Genomic DNA, 15095 nt, shown 5'->3' on the forward strand with positions numbered 1-15095 from the left:
GTACCTGAAATCATGGCCTTAAAGTCATTTGAAGGAAAGAACAAATAAAAGTTTCAAAAGAAAACCCAAAACAGTGCCTGGCACATAGCAAGTACTCAATAAATAGTTATTAAGTGAATAAATAATATGTTCAGGATGCTCAAAGCTCCCACCAATCATCAAACCAGGAAGGGATTTGGTCTCACCAGCTTGTGGCTGAGGCATGTTCCAAGATGGCCAAGAGCATGCAATTTATTCCCTCCACCAATGAGAACAGGGACTTGCCCCTTAGCAACTGTACTCTGGAACACAAAAATCTAGTGCAACAAAAATGGAGTAGGAATTCAACTGCCCTCATTGCAATTAGGAAAAAAGGGGCTTAGGAAGCCAAACAGAAAGAGTTTTGCAGCCCAGCCCCTTCCTGAAGGTCCAACAGTCCCTCCTCCAGAATGCAACCTGCGAGGACTGAGTCCCAAACCTGCCCCTGAAAGGGCTACAGAATTCTGGATGGAATTTTGTTTCAAGTAATTTAGCAAAGCATAATCTTCCAGCCCAGATGGCCAGCATCCAACCCATGCAACAAAAAAATCAAGTGAAAATAACCTTCAGCCAGAGCTCTGGTATTTTACTAACACACAGTGCCTCGAGTTGGCGATTTTAGGTCATTTTGGCAATTACCAAAGTATCGATGTGGTAGCACTCAGTGGGCGTCGAAGCTGATGGAGCCCTCCGGCAGGTAAGCACTGGCGAGGGCTGGGAAGCAGCTGCTCTAAAGAATCCTGGTCGGGACAGAAATGCTCCCCAGATAAATGGCGGGCTTATTTCTACCCATAAAGCAAGGCTTCCATTTTTTTTTCCTATTTTTATTTATTTATTCATTTTAGAGAGGAGAGAGAGAGAGAGAGAGAGATCGAGAGAGAGAGAGAGAGAGAGAGAGAGAGAGGAGAGACAGAGAGAGAGAAGGAGGGAGGAGCTGGAAGCATCAACTCCCATATGTGCCTTGACCAGGCAAGCCCAGGGTTTCGAACTGGTGACCTCAGCATTTCCAGGTCGACGCTTTATCCACTGCGCCACCACAGGTCAGGCGCAAGGCTTCCATTTTGATGACAGGACCCACAGCCAGTTGCCTCAGTTATTGGGCCTCTGTCATGAGGTCCCCATCAACTAAACTCAAATGGATCTAGGTCTAGGTGCATGAGAATTGTGTCCTTTGCCTCTTTAGCATACCCAAGCTGGTTAAGTCCTCAAACTCAACCTGTCCCAAACTAAAGTCAAAATCACCCCCGCAACCCCAACTGCTCCTTCAGAGCACCCTTATCTCAATGACTAGTTCTACCATCTACCAGGTGCCCAGGCCCGAAACTTTTAATGTCTGCTGCCTTCACCCCTTATCGCAGATTCTTCTCTAACCCTGTCGAGCTCTCCTATTTCACTCATTTGTTTAGCAAATATTCATTCATTCTGTAGGTATTGTCCACTGTCATCCCAACTAGAATGTAAGCCCTATGAAGGCAAGGGGTCCTGTCCTGTTGTACTGTCAGAGCCTACAACAATGTACAGTATTTAGCAGGAACTCAATGTTAGCTAAATGAATGATTCCATTATCCAGGATAATAGCCACACGCTTTATCACAGCACACAGCCCCTCACCCCTGGCCCATCTTCCTCCCTAGCCTCATTTCTAACTTCTTGCAATCCCTAACATGCCCCAGGTTCTCATGCTTTTATACCTGCTGCTCCTGGAGACCACCCCCCTGCCCTTCCTTGTCTAGCTGATTCCTACTCCTCTTTCAAAACTTGATCTTGTCTTCTAGCAATCCTCTCCTCACTGCAACTGCCAGCTGGGTCAGACACTTTTGTTTTTGTGCCTATTTATAGAGGTTATTATAAATGATCAATGTCATTAACAATTATTATTAAACCATAATTAATAATTATTCATCAGTTCTTGAGCTCTTATTATTAACAGGCACTGTGCTAAACACTATGCAAACATATGTATTTCATTCTACCCTTATGACATCCCTGTGAAGCAGGCATTAATCCTCCCAAACCCACTGTGCCTACAGCTCTCACCCCATATATTTGCTCCCTTTTAAGGGAACAAAGAGCTGTCTAATTTGGCTCCTAGCTCATCACACTGTCCTTCTTGGATTCTTTTCCTGGTTTCTTATCTCCCCAGTACCCGAGAGTTGAATCACAACCTTTTCTCCCTCCTTCCTTGTGATCTCATCCAGTTTCACAGCTTAAAATTCCATCTATATACATCTCTAACTCGGACCTCTCCCCTTAACCCATTTCATTTATCCAACTATTCAGTGTCTCCCTTTACTAGTTATCTCAATTTTAACATGGACAAACGTTTAAAATGATCTGCCCTTCCAACCTCCCTTCTCCATCTGCTACTGAAAACTCCAGTATTTCAGTTACTAAGCTAAACATGCTGGAGTTATCATTTCTTGTACCCCACATCTGGCCCACCAGCAGCAAATCCTGCTGGCTCAGCCTTCAACATATACCCAGAACTCAACCACTACTCGCCACCTCCCTGACTACCACCCCAGTCACTTTTATTTCTTGCCGGAAGTATTGTTTAAGAGCTTCCCAACTGGTTCCCTGCTTGTGCCCTTGCTCAACATAGCAGCCAGACGGTTCGGTTAAAACCTGTCAGACCACATCACTCCTTGGCCTAAACCCCTCCAATGGCTTCCACTGTACCCCAGGAAAAGCTGGAGTTCCTACATTGGCCCCGAAGGCCCTGTAAAATCTGCCTTATCCCTACTCCTCTGATGTTATTTATCCCCCACCATGTCGTCCTAGCACAGCCCAACCCAGCCACTCTGGCCTCCTGCTGTTTCTCAAACACACTGGGCTAGCTCCCACGTCGAGGTCTTTACACTTGCTGTTCCCTCTCCCTGGAATGCCTTCCCCAAACCTCTGCTTAGGTCACCTACTCATTTCTGTTAGGTCTATGTTCAAACATTACCTTCAATGATGCCTTTTTATGACCAGCCTATTTAAAATCGCAAGCCCTCTACCACCACAATCTCATACAAACACCTCAGGACCTCATTTTTCTCTAAGACATGTATCATTATCTAACATCCATTTTATATATTCTGATGGTCCCCACACTAGAATGTTAACTCCATGAGCTGGGGATTTTTCTAGCGTTTATTTGCTAATGTATCTCCCAGTAGCGAGAACAGAGCTCGGCACAGAGCGAGGGTTTGCTGTTTGTCTAAATAACAGGTGGAGAAATGAAGGCTCAGTTACTTCTTGCCCAAAGTCTTCCTAGCACATGGTATGGTGGATTCTAGAGCCCTGGGTCTTACCCTTAAATTATACCTCCCCCGTTTATCAACCATCATTCAGAGAGCCACAGGCAGAGGCTGTTCTCCTACGTGCTGGCTCCATCCTGCTCACTGGGCGAGGGCTGTCCTGGTTTCACAGGTGTTTAGAACACACGGGGGTACTGTTTAGGAAACCCTTCTTCCTGGAAACCACTCTGAACAGTATTGTCAGGATAGGGCTACACCATTCAACAAGGGATCATTTCTGCCTTCCCACCAATTGTACTTAGCCTAACATACAAGCTACTCATTTACACCATATCATTGTGTTCTTGAATCAGAAGATTTTGGATACAAGTTCTCTGTAATTTTCCTTGTATAGCTCCTAGGACAGAACTTAAGGCTCTCAAGTGGTACTCAGCTTTCTGCTAATGATGACAGAACATTCAAAACAGACAGAGCTACATAAGGTACACATGTACAAAAGGACCCAAATGATTGATGAAAAAGACCGAATGGAAGAAGGCTTCCTCAGGGAGGGAACTACTGCACAAAGGTAGGGGTGACAAGGAGAATGGAAAGGGAAAGGCAAGAGAAGACCAGCACTGGTACTAAAATAAGTGAATTAATCCCAGGGATTCTGGTTCTGTCCTAAACAGACGTAGAATTTACTAGCAGCTCTCAGAGTCAGCCAAGGGCCAAGACAGATAAAGTCAGGACATACACACAACAGACTCTGCCTCAGATTCAGAGATGAACCCGCTGAGGGCATGCTGCCTACCCCCCCCCCCCGCATGTCCACCGAGGACTGCCAAGTGCCACCTCTTCCTCTCCTTGGTTGGCCTCTCTACTCCTCCCCCAATACCTCAGGAAGCTACCAGTATCCTCTGGCCACTGCTGTCTCTGCATCCAAAAAATTGTCAGTGACCAGGTAAAAACAGTTACATATTAAAATGCTAATTACTGCTGCCAATGTAAGGAAGACCAAAGAGGCAGCTGGAGCAGACGGACATGCCAACACAATTTGAGGTTATGGAAACAGAGAAGGAATGGTTCTGAATGAAGCTTTCGAGAAAACACCAGCAAAAACTTTGTGATGGAGCTGGAGGAAGATCAGAAGAGCTGGTGTGAGTGAGGCAGGGAGACAGAGCTGACACCACCCAGCTTTAGGGCTGTTCCTTCCCATTATTCTTCACATCCTAGCCACCCAGGCCCTCTAGGCAATAAACACACAGCCAGGTAACAAACGACACAAATTCTGTCAAATCAGAGACAAAGTACATCCATCGGCATTGGCAATTTTTAATGTTTCATTGTGCAGAACTGAAGTTTGTATTTAAAGGCACAGAAGGAAGGAAAGGCAGTTAACACAGCATGGATTCACAATAAAGGGTGCTGGGTAAAATCATAGGACTGCTCCTCTTCAGCCTTAGGGGAGTAAATAATGCAGTACTAAACTAGATCTTTGTTTTTACTGTATTTCCATGTGAAGAAGACATCACCCAATTGTGAGCTGAGCAGATACCAAGCAGATACTTTACGGGGCGCACAGTTGATCCCACTTTGGAATAAATGCCCAGAGGTGAGCATTACCAGGGGGTGAGAGCTTAGGCACAAAGTTCTCACACAGGAAGTGGACAGAGATTTGAAGCAGTCAAACACGTGGCTTTGCAAACTGAAATCTTTCATAAAAGAAAAATTACCTGCACATCAAGAAGTTTAATTTTAAAAAATGGAACCAGGCTCGATTAAATAGTACTTACAACTTACTAATAAAAATTACAAAAATAAAAACTGAAACTCTTCTGTCCTTAAAAGAGATAGAAAACTATATTTTTTCCTATAACAAGAGAATCATCAGCATTTTCACCCTTATATCTCTTAAAATACCATTTCTTCTTTTTTCCACATTCTGCCGATTTAAAAATAGCAAAACCTGTTCAATATGGCAATTTATGCTAAACGAAGGGACACATCATCTCTTGAATAAAAGAATATGACAGAGGAAAAAGCTGAAATATTTTGAAAAATACTAGTTTACCCATACTGGGATCATACCCACCAGGTGGAAGGAAAGATAAAGACTTAAATTTTCTTTAAAACAAAACCCAATGATTTGAAACATTCTATACATAATTTCTAATTTCAAAGCAGTATTGGAAATTCCTGGTCAGTGTGCAGCGAGAGAAGGATCAGAGAAATCTGATAAAACATATTTCTTCTATTTTCACTTAAATAAAACACTGATTAGCCAGATTAAATCATAACAGCATGAAAATGAAAACAAGTCCCAGACAGGAGCGCAATGATTCAGAAGCACTGTTTCTGCATTACAGACAGGGCGTGGAGGGGGTGTGTCCTCTTTTAGATGTATGTCTCCAAACACCTTATATGCAAATTCCATTTACGTGTGTCAATAAAACAATTCTGTATTTGCTCAAATCATTTTACAAGTTGATGGCAAATTTGATGTTAAAGGTAAAAGTATAAGCCTTAAAATTTTATCCAGTGTTTGCATTAAGAAATGGATTATTAAAATAACTTTTGAAATGAGATAGTACACGTCTTTAAATCTGGGCTTTTCTGTACTTAATAATTTTCTTTTAAAAAAAGGTTTAAAAACATCAAGAGCTGGAACATGCTGTCAGGACAGAAATAATCAGAAATGTCTTCAGTTGCAGACCCTGGGCAACTCAGTCTTGTTTTGAATTTTTCAAAGCTTGAAGTCTCTCTAGTAGTGGAGGATGAGAATAATGCCACATTGAAAACAGCCAGTCAGAAACAGGGAATCCCAAGTTATCTTTGTTTAGTTTGATTAAAGCAGAATACAAGTCTTTAGCCTTCCCAAGTTTCTTGGCAAATGCATCAGCTTGAAACTCAAATCTGCGGCTCAGGACTGTTAGGCAAAAAGAAAGAACCTGAAAAAGTAAATAGAGGGGTTTTAACCACTGCCCACCTCTTTGCTGTCACCGAAGGTTTCAAGAGCTAAGCCTGCAGAGGAAGTTCAGCGCAGGATAAGAGAAACAGCAGGCCCCAGAAAAGATTACTAGTATTCGGGGAACTTAGGATGGGGGGATTACTATAAATTGAGCCTTTCCCCCAAACAAATATACCAGAAACAGCTATATATCCAAATGAATGATATTCTTACCAGAAACTACTGATTTTTAAGAATCTGCTGTTTGTCAGGCACTTTACATATTCCCCAACAATTCTACAAGGTGCTATATTTTTCGCTCCATAAGATGTACTACCCCCCCCCCCCCAAAAGTGGAGGAGAAAATGCCCGTGTGTCTTATGGAGCAAAAAACATGGTATTTTATTAAATCTTTTAACACACCATTTGGTTCAGAATATTTTTTTTCTTATTTTCCTCCTTAAAACCCTAGGTGTGTCTTATGATCAGGTGCATCTTATGGAGTGAAAAATACAGTAATTACTCTTGCTTCTGTGTTAGAGATGAGGAAGGTTAAGTTCAGAGAGGTTAAACAATTTGCTTGAGGCCGCACAGCTGGAAGGTGGTAGTGCTGAAATTCTCAGTGACTCCCAAGCCCAGTGCACACCGCCTTCCTCAGAGTCTGAGGGAAGTTTCTGTGAGAATGTATACTCTTTTTTTCTTTCTAAAAACATTCTTGATCATGTACCTGCCTTTAAAATATGACAGTCTTTACTGAGAATATTCTAAAAAATATGCTATGGCTTCTAATGACAATCTCAAAACTGAATTTTCTAAAATGTTTGAGCTATGGAAGCATTGCTAGAATATACATCCAGTCTCCAAAGGTGACAGCTATGAAAGGGACAAATTTCATTTAAAAATATAAATTTCTGAGGGAAAAAGAATTTCTTTACACACTGAAATTTTACAGGTTGAGTGACATGATATTTAAGATCTTTCTTATCTTAAAATGCTTTGGATTTAAAACAAATACACAAAACTTTTAAAAGTCCCTCATTTGTGCCTCTTATTGCCACTAGCAAATATGAGTTTCAAAGTAAAGTCTGGGAGTTCCTTATACCCTCTAAGATATGGTCAAACCTAAAAACTGAAGTCTGCCTGAAATTTCTTTGCAAATCTTGAATTTTGGGAGCAGAATCATCAACGGGGGAGGGGGTGTCTGTCGGTCTGTCTTCTTGATATTAAGTGTCCCCGGCAAACTGTCTTTTGAATCTCACTGTAACACATAAATAAAGACATAAGCAATACTAATCTGCACCTATCTGCTCTTACATAGGTTTCCAACCTCTTAATTAATAGGGCCGTTTCTCTTTCCTATCATGACCTCTTAGACACTGACTTCATGAAATGTTCTGTTTAAATATCCAGTCTTTTTGAAACAAATCTTATGGCTCTCCAAAGTTTTAAAAGTTAGTATTTCTGTTGATTAATCAATTTTCAAATTACCTTACTACCCACAAATTTATCTAGACATGTTTTGAAGTGAACTCAACTACTCAATTTAAGGAAACAGACAAAACAACCCCCTCTCCCAGCAGCCCAATTATGTAGATGCCGTAAAGGGTAACCACTAACACTACTTACAAGAGGACTGTCTACTCAGAATCTAGTAACTCACACTTAATGAGCACGAATATCTGATTTCCCAGTCTATGGCAGGTTAAAGAAGAAAATTAGAAAGGGATATTGACCGTAATGGAAAGTCATATTGACAGTAGCAAGGATTATCAGTCTATGATGAAAGAAACAAGAAAATTAGTTAGGTAAATAAATAAATAGCACAACTAATGAAAAAGCTGAGTGGTCTGGGGCAATTAATATACATAGTTCACTGTCCTTAAGGCATTACTGAACTGTGAAAGGAGACAGAAATGTCAATATCATTATAAGGCAGTCTGTAACCTCTTCAAGCAGGAACAAACATAAGGCATTTTATAAATACTTTCAATAAAACTTAAAATATAAAATTTAAAAATTTAGAGTGTAAAGATAATCTCAGTTCTGTTGAAGAGTTTGTTTAGTTTATGTGGACAGTGCTACAGAAACATGACCTGCTCCTCTCTTTTCTGGTGCCCTACCCTTCTCTCCCTTTTTACGAAGAAACAGGATTTATCTAGCTTAACTTAAAACCTTAAATCTACAACTTGTCCCAAGAAAGTATTCTTCTGAATGGAGATATTACAAGATTCCCCAGTGTTATTTCTTAGCTTAATCAAATATGACATGTTATCAGCAGCTTTAACAGTCTCAGTAATCCATGTCTTACATGTATAGAGTTCCACAAGAGAGCAGTCACAGAGCAGTGGATCTTAAACTTCACTCATCATAAAGCACCAATCCTGATTTAGAAGGTCTGGGGTGGGACCTCAGGCTATTTTTGAAGCAGGTGGTCACAGAACACAAGCAGAGGAACCCTCTTATATCACCTCCCTTTAGCCATAGACCCTTAATTATTATTTGTTTTATTCCCCTCACACGTGGATTTTCAGCCAAGCACTGGTGAACTGTGGTCTAGGACCCAGCATTCCAACAGTTAGTCTCCAGGGACCATGTCTCCCCTAACAGTTTGAAAGCAGCTGTTTACATGAGCTCGGGTTTATCTGCTACTTTTATATACTGGCCAGTAAGTGAAGGGAAGGACTAAAAGACTGTCTCATTTTCCTTGTTAAAATTATAGTTTTTTTATTTCTTTTTTCACTACCCTAGGTTCTGGATTTGAAACAAGCAAGGGCATATGTGAGATAATTTTAAAGATTATACATTACCTCATTGTAGGGTGAAAAAATAAACTGGAAGATGATCAAGAGTCCAATTAGAGTGGGCTGGCTGTCAAAAAAACCAAATGCAGCAAAAAGCTCTTTTCGACCAATTAATACAGCAAATAAGAAGAAACACAGGAAAGAATTCATCTGAAAAGAAGGACACAAAATGTCTACATTATTACGAAACTGATTTCACCATAGTACCAAAAAGCAGAATAAGACATCATGGTGTGATTTTAACAATGGTGCTAGTGGCCCTGCCCAGTTAGCTCAGTGGTAGAATGTTGGCCCAGCATGTGGAAGTACCAGGTTTGATTTCCAGTGAGGGCACACAGGAAAAGCAACCATCTGCTTCTCCACTCCTCCCCCTTCTCTCTCTCTTCTTCTCCCGCAGCCATGGCTCAAATGATTTGAGCAAGTTGGCCATGGGCACTGAGGATGACTTAGTGGCCTTGCCTCAGGTGCTGAAATAGCTCAGATGCTGAGCAACAGAGCAGTAGCTCCAGACGGGCAGAATACTGCCCTGTAGAGGCCTGCCAGGTGGATCCCAGTCTGGGCACATGTAGGAGTCTATCTGTCTGCCTCCCCACCTCTAACTTATAAATAAATAAATAAATAAATAAATAAATAAATAAATAAAGTTAGTGTGAGGGCAGAAAAAGTTATTCAAGTACTTTTATAGTTTTACTTTTATTCCAGAAAGGAAAATAAATTTTTCCTAAACATAAAAACTATATATATTTTTTAATAAGGACAGGCTTAAGAGGAGCCTCATATAATAGAAGGTTTAAAGTGGTCAAGAATGACTGACCAGGTAGTAGTACAGTGGCTAGAGCATCAGCCTGGGACACTGAGGACCCAGGGTTGAAACCCCAAGGTCTCTGGCTTGAGTGCAGGATCTCCAATTTGAGAGCAGGGTTGCCAGCCTGAGAGTGGGATCTTAGATATTGACTCCATAGTCACTGGCTTGGCTGGAAACCCCCCCACCCTCCACCCCCCCTCACCCCCAGTCAATGCACATATGAGAAAGCAACCAATGAACCACTAAAGTGCCACAACTATGAGTTGATGCTTCTCATCTCTCTTCCTGAGTTTGTCTGTATGGCTCTCTTTCTCTCGCATAAATAAATAAATAAATAAAGTAGTTAAGAATAACAGAATATTTTCACTCTAAAAAGTTCAAGGGCTGGGCCCTGGCCGGTTGGCTCGGTGGTGGAGTGTCGGCCTGGGGTGCGGTAGTCCCGGGTTCGATTCTGGCCGGGGCACACGGGAGAGGCGCCCATCTGCTTCTCCACCCCTCCCCCTCTCCTTCCTCTCTATCTCTCTCTTTCCCTCCTGCAGCTAAGGCTCCATTGGAGCAAAGTTGGCCTGGGTGCTGAGGATGGCTTCATGGCCTCCACCTCAGGCGCTAGAATGGCTCCGATTGCAGCAGAGCATTGCCTCCTAGTGGGCAAGCTGGGTGGATCCTGGTCGGGTGCATGTGGGAGTCTGTCTGACTGCTTCCCCGCTTCTAACTTTGGAAAAATACAAAAAATAAAAAAAGTTCAAGGGCTTGCCTCACCAGGCAGTGGCACAGTAGAGAGAGCTTCAGCCTGGGACGCTGAGGACCCAGGTTCAAAACCCTGAAGTCGCTGGCTTAAGCATGGGCTTACCAGCTTGAGTGCAGGGTTGCCAGCTTGAATGTAGGATAATAGACATGACCCCATGGTCGCTGACTTAAGCCCAAAGATCACTGGGTTGGAGCCCAAGGTTCCTGGCTTGAGCATGGGGTCACTGGTTTGGCTGGAGCCCTCTGGGTCAAGGCACATATGAGAAGCAATCAATGAACAACTAAAGTGCCACAACTACAAGCTGATGCTTCTCATCTCTCTCCCTTCCTGTCTGCCTTCCCTGTCTGTCCTTCTCTCACATGCTCAAATAACAAACAAACAAAAAAACCCCACAAATAACTTAATAAAATATACTGGCCCCAGCTGAAAGTGGACTGCTGTGCTTTACAGTACCATACAGGATGGTGCTGGAAGACAGTGGTAAAAGGAAATACTTTCCATGAGGATCTTTAAGCAGTTTATATCACTGTTTACTCAGTCTGGAAGCAGAGAGGGTCTAAGTTGAGTATATACATACTAAATCATTGGCAGTGGGCAACTAATGGTTTGGCTGGATGGTTAGGACCTTGGAACAAACAGATGGCTAACAAGGTGATGTGCAAAAGAAGGATGTAGGAAAACTTCCAAAATTAGCCCTGAGTGTGGTAATTCTTTGTTATAATGTGAATGTTCACCAAGAGTACCACAACAGAGGAGGCTCTCAATGATCAGGTGGAAAAGATACCCACTTGCTCTGCAGATGTTAGCCAGCCTCTTTCCCAAGCCACTCAAAAAGTGCTTTTGAACAAAGTGGCCAAGCCAACAGGGATGGAGCCAATGCATTAATCAACAACACAGACATCCCCCAATTGGCCTGTGCTAGGTCCCTATCCCTAATCTATCAGAAGAAGCAATCAGCCCGAGCCCTGATAAGGTACCAAACCTTAGGGATCAACACACAACTTCACGGTAAGCTGATTCCATTGGATCCCTACTTTCATGAAAGAGTAGTGATTTTCTTTTTTAGACTGAATACGTACTTTGAACTTAGATTTCGACTTAATGTTTTAATGTTGAGTATCCATACAACATAGTTTCAAGCCAAGGAACTCATTTTTATATCTACAAATGTAAGGCAGCAGGAAAGTGCCTATAGGGGTTCATAAGTGTTCCCATGTATCCCAGTTGGGTAGCTCAGTTGGTTAGAGCGTTGTAGGATACACCAAGGTTACAGGTTAGATCCCCAGAGAGGGCACATACCAGAATCAACCAATGAATGCATAAATAAATGGAACAACAAATCGATGTTTCTATCTCTCACTCTCTCCCTCTCCTCTCCTCTCTAAAATCAATCAATAAAATAAAATAAGTCTTCCCATATAATCTATCACCCGGAGCCAGCTGGCCTTTTGGAAAGGTACAGTGTCCTACTTAAGACTGAATCAAGGCCACAAATGCTCAGAACCAGTCAACAAGATATGGTGTCCTTTTACCCAGAGCCTGCAAACTTGTGGTAACTCTTTGGGTTTAGAGGTATTAATGCTCAGAGGAGGAATGTTACAGGAACTGTTACTTTCTTCTTTATATATATTTATTGATTTTACAGAGAGGAGAAAGAGGAGTGGGGAAGTGAGAAGTATCAACTCATAGCTGCTTTATTTTAGTTGTTTACTGGTTGCTTGTCCTATGTGCCTTGATGGGGCAAGCTCAGGGTTTCAAACTAGTGACTTCAGTATTCTAGGTTGACACTTTATGCACTGAGCCACCACAGGTCAGACTTCTATTTACTATATTTTTAAATTTCTTTTCAATGGATGAAAATGACATTCATTTATTGAGAGTCAAGAATATCAAGATGCTTCTATATATGCCCTGAACAGGAATATATGCCCTGAGTGGGAAAGGAAGCATTCATTTGTTGTTCCACTCAGTTGTGCATTCATTGCTTGCTTTCCGTGTGTGCCCTGACCAGGGATCAAACCTGCAACCTTGCTGTTTCTGGGCAATACTGTTGACCGACTGAGCTAACCGACTAGGGATAATGGATGTATAATTACTTTTAAATAAGAAAAATATGTTTTTAAAAAAGCATTTTAATGTCTAACTTATTTAGGCTCACTCCTTTTTTTTTTTTTACAGAGAGAGGGATAGACAGACGGGAAGAGAGAGAGATAAGAAGAATCAATTCTTCATTGCGGTACCTTAGTAGTTCATTGATTGATTTCTCATATGTGCCTTGATGGGGTAGGGGGGTGGTGGCTACAGCAGAGCAAGTGACCCCTTGCTCAAGCCAGTGACATTGGGCTTCAAGCCAACAACCACAGGATCATGTCTATGATCCCATGCTCAAGCTGGATAAGCCCGTGCTCAAGCCAGCAACCTCAGGGTTTCAAACCTGGGTCGTCTGCATCCCAGTCTGATGCTTATCCACTGTGCCACCACTTGGTCAGGCCAGCCTCCCTCCTTTTGCTCTTCTAGTTCCTACAGCTGAGTAACTCAGGAGGTAGTGAGGACAACAGTGATAACAGTAATAGATATTTTATAGTACTTACCACTTTCCAGGTACTATAAACTCGTTGAATGCATTAACTCATTTAATTCTTATATCAGTCCTATGAGGTATTACCATTCAATAAGGGAATGGCGGCAGACAGAGGTTCAGAAATTGGCCTGCAGTCACACAGGTAGTGAGTCAGGGAGCTACAGTCAGATGGCCAGGCTATATATAGTCTGTCTTAACTTTTCTACTATATAACCTCTCATACCTGCCATATGTCTAATTTGACTATCATGCCATAAAAAGAGAATTGTCACTCCAAACTTACCTGGCTAATAACGATGTTTTTGACAGTGTGTCCCAACTTCCAGTGCCCCAGCTCGTGGCCAAGGACAGCAAGCACCTCCTCATTTTTGCATCCTTGTTTCTTATTCTGAATCAAAGAATAAATTGAAAATAAATTATCAATAATCTTCAAAATGTTTACACCTTTTGCCTGACCAGGCGATGGCGCAGTGGATAGAGCGTCGGACTGGGATGCAGAGGACCCAGGTTCGAGACCTCAAGGTCGCCAGCTTGAGCGTGGACTCATCTGGTTTGAGCAAAGCTCACCAGCTTGGACCCAAGGTCGCTGGCTCGAGCAAGGGGTTACTCGGTCTGCTGTAGCCCCAGGGTCAAGGCACATATGAGAAAGCAATCAATGAACAACTAAAGTGTTACAACGAAAAACTAATGATTGATGCTTCTCATCTCTCTCCGTTCCTATCTGTCTGTCCCTATCTATCCCTCTCTCTGACTCTCTCTCTGTCTCTGTCAAAAAAAAAAAAGTTTACACCTTTTTTTTTAAGTTTAGACCTTTTAACCCAGTAAGAGCCCATCTTTGATTCTAATTTAAGAAAACAATCTGACTTTTGTGTGACACTTTATTCACTTACCAAACATTCTCTGCCCCACTCCTTATTAGACACTAGGTTAAGCACTGAAGATAAAATCATGAATAAGATAGATATATTCTGACTTCATGAATCTAACAGTCCAATTCAGATTAGGAAAAATGAAAAAAATATAATCTTTATCAACAGGACAATAGTTAAAAAAAATTATGACCAAGTCATATGACAACCTTATTATAAACCCATTAGAAATTTTGTTTTTGGAAGCATTTAGCTAAGCCTGTTGGGATCTTGCTTCCAGGTGTAGCCTTTGTTTGGCTCAAACAAACTTTCATAGTAATGGGTCTAAGGTTTCAATGATTGTGCTCTGACATGGAAAAATGGTTTAACTAGTAAAGACAGCAGGAAACAAAACTAAAAACAGTATGATTCTAATTATAAAAAAAGTGAATGTATATGTAAAAATACACAAATCTAGGAAAGAGACAGAAAGTATATCAAAATGTTAACAATAGTTTTATAAATATAAAAGATATAAACCCACAAGAATGAAGAAAACAGCAAAGGTGACAACAGCAACATTTGGAAGCAGACAAGCAGGTGGAGAAAAAAGAACCAGCCTCATTTACACCAGCATCTTCAAAGGCCGTGGGAACTAACAGCACCAGGTACTTCTGGAACTGGGGGAGAAGGGGAAGTTGACTAAAATAATTGAGCAAGAGCTGTCTGAAAAAGAATTGAATTGCCAGATCCCTGCTCCAACTCCACACCAAAAGGCAATCGCTCCTTCCTCATTCTGGCTGAAGCCTGCAAGTTCATTCTCTGGATGGGACAAAAGAAGAGCACCTTTCGACTGGGGGTTCACTGGGCTTGTCAATAAAAAAGATAGTGGAGGCGCCCTCCCCCTCTCAGGAGCATGCCCACGCCTGCCCTTGCCCTTTTACCTGTCTTCCCCCAGCTGCGTTCCCTTTGCCTTCCTCTCCCCTAAGCTCCAAGGGCCCCTCGTCTGCCTCTGTAACTGCTTCCTGAGCCCACACAGCCCAGCTGGCTCCCTTCTACTACTACCTCTGTGACTTTCTAAATAAACGTTTTCTTATCATTTAAAAACATACAACTAAAAAAT

The 15095-nt window shown here is 41.9% G+C and overlaps 1 protein-coding gene across 3 annotated transcripts in view; it reads right to left on the reverse strand.

The window, feature by feature from the left end:
* Positions 1-4550: 4550 nt before the first annotated feature.
* Positions 4551-15095, reverse strand: part of ZMPSTE24 (zinc metallopeptidase STE24) — a 45210-nt gene continuing 34665 nt past the window's right edge. For all 3 annotated transcript variants that reach the window (XM_066269525.1, XM_066269524.1, XM_066269526.1), the window contains 3 exons: positions 13408-13512; positions 8997-9140; positions 4551-6190 (listed from right to left, as the gene is read on the reverse strand). In XM_066269525.1, coding sequence (XP_066125622.1) covers positions 5966-6190; positions 8997-9140; positions 13408-13512 — 474 coding nt within the window. In that variant the 3' untranslated portion in view covers positions 4551-5965. The remainder of the gene's footprint in view (positions 6191-8996; positions 9141-13407; positions 13513-15095) is intronic.

This window comes from Saccopteryx bilineata, chromosome 3, assembly GCF_036850765.1.
Source record: "Saccopteryx bilineata isolate mSacBil1 chromosome 3, mSacBil1_pri_phased_curated, whole genome shotgun sequence".
Taxonomy (NCBI): Eukaryota; Metazoa; Chordata; class Mammalia; order Chiroptera; family Emballonuridae; genus Saccopteryx; species Saccopteryx bilineata.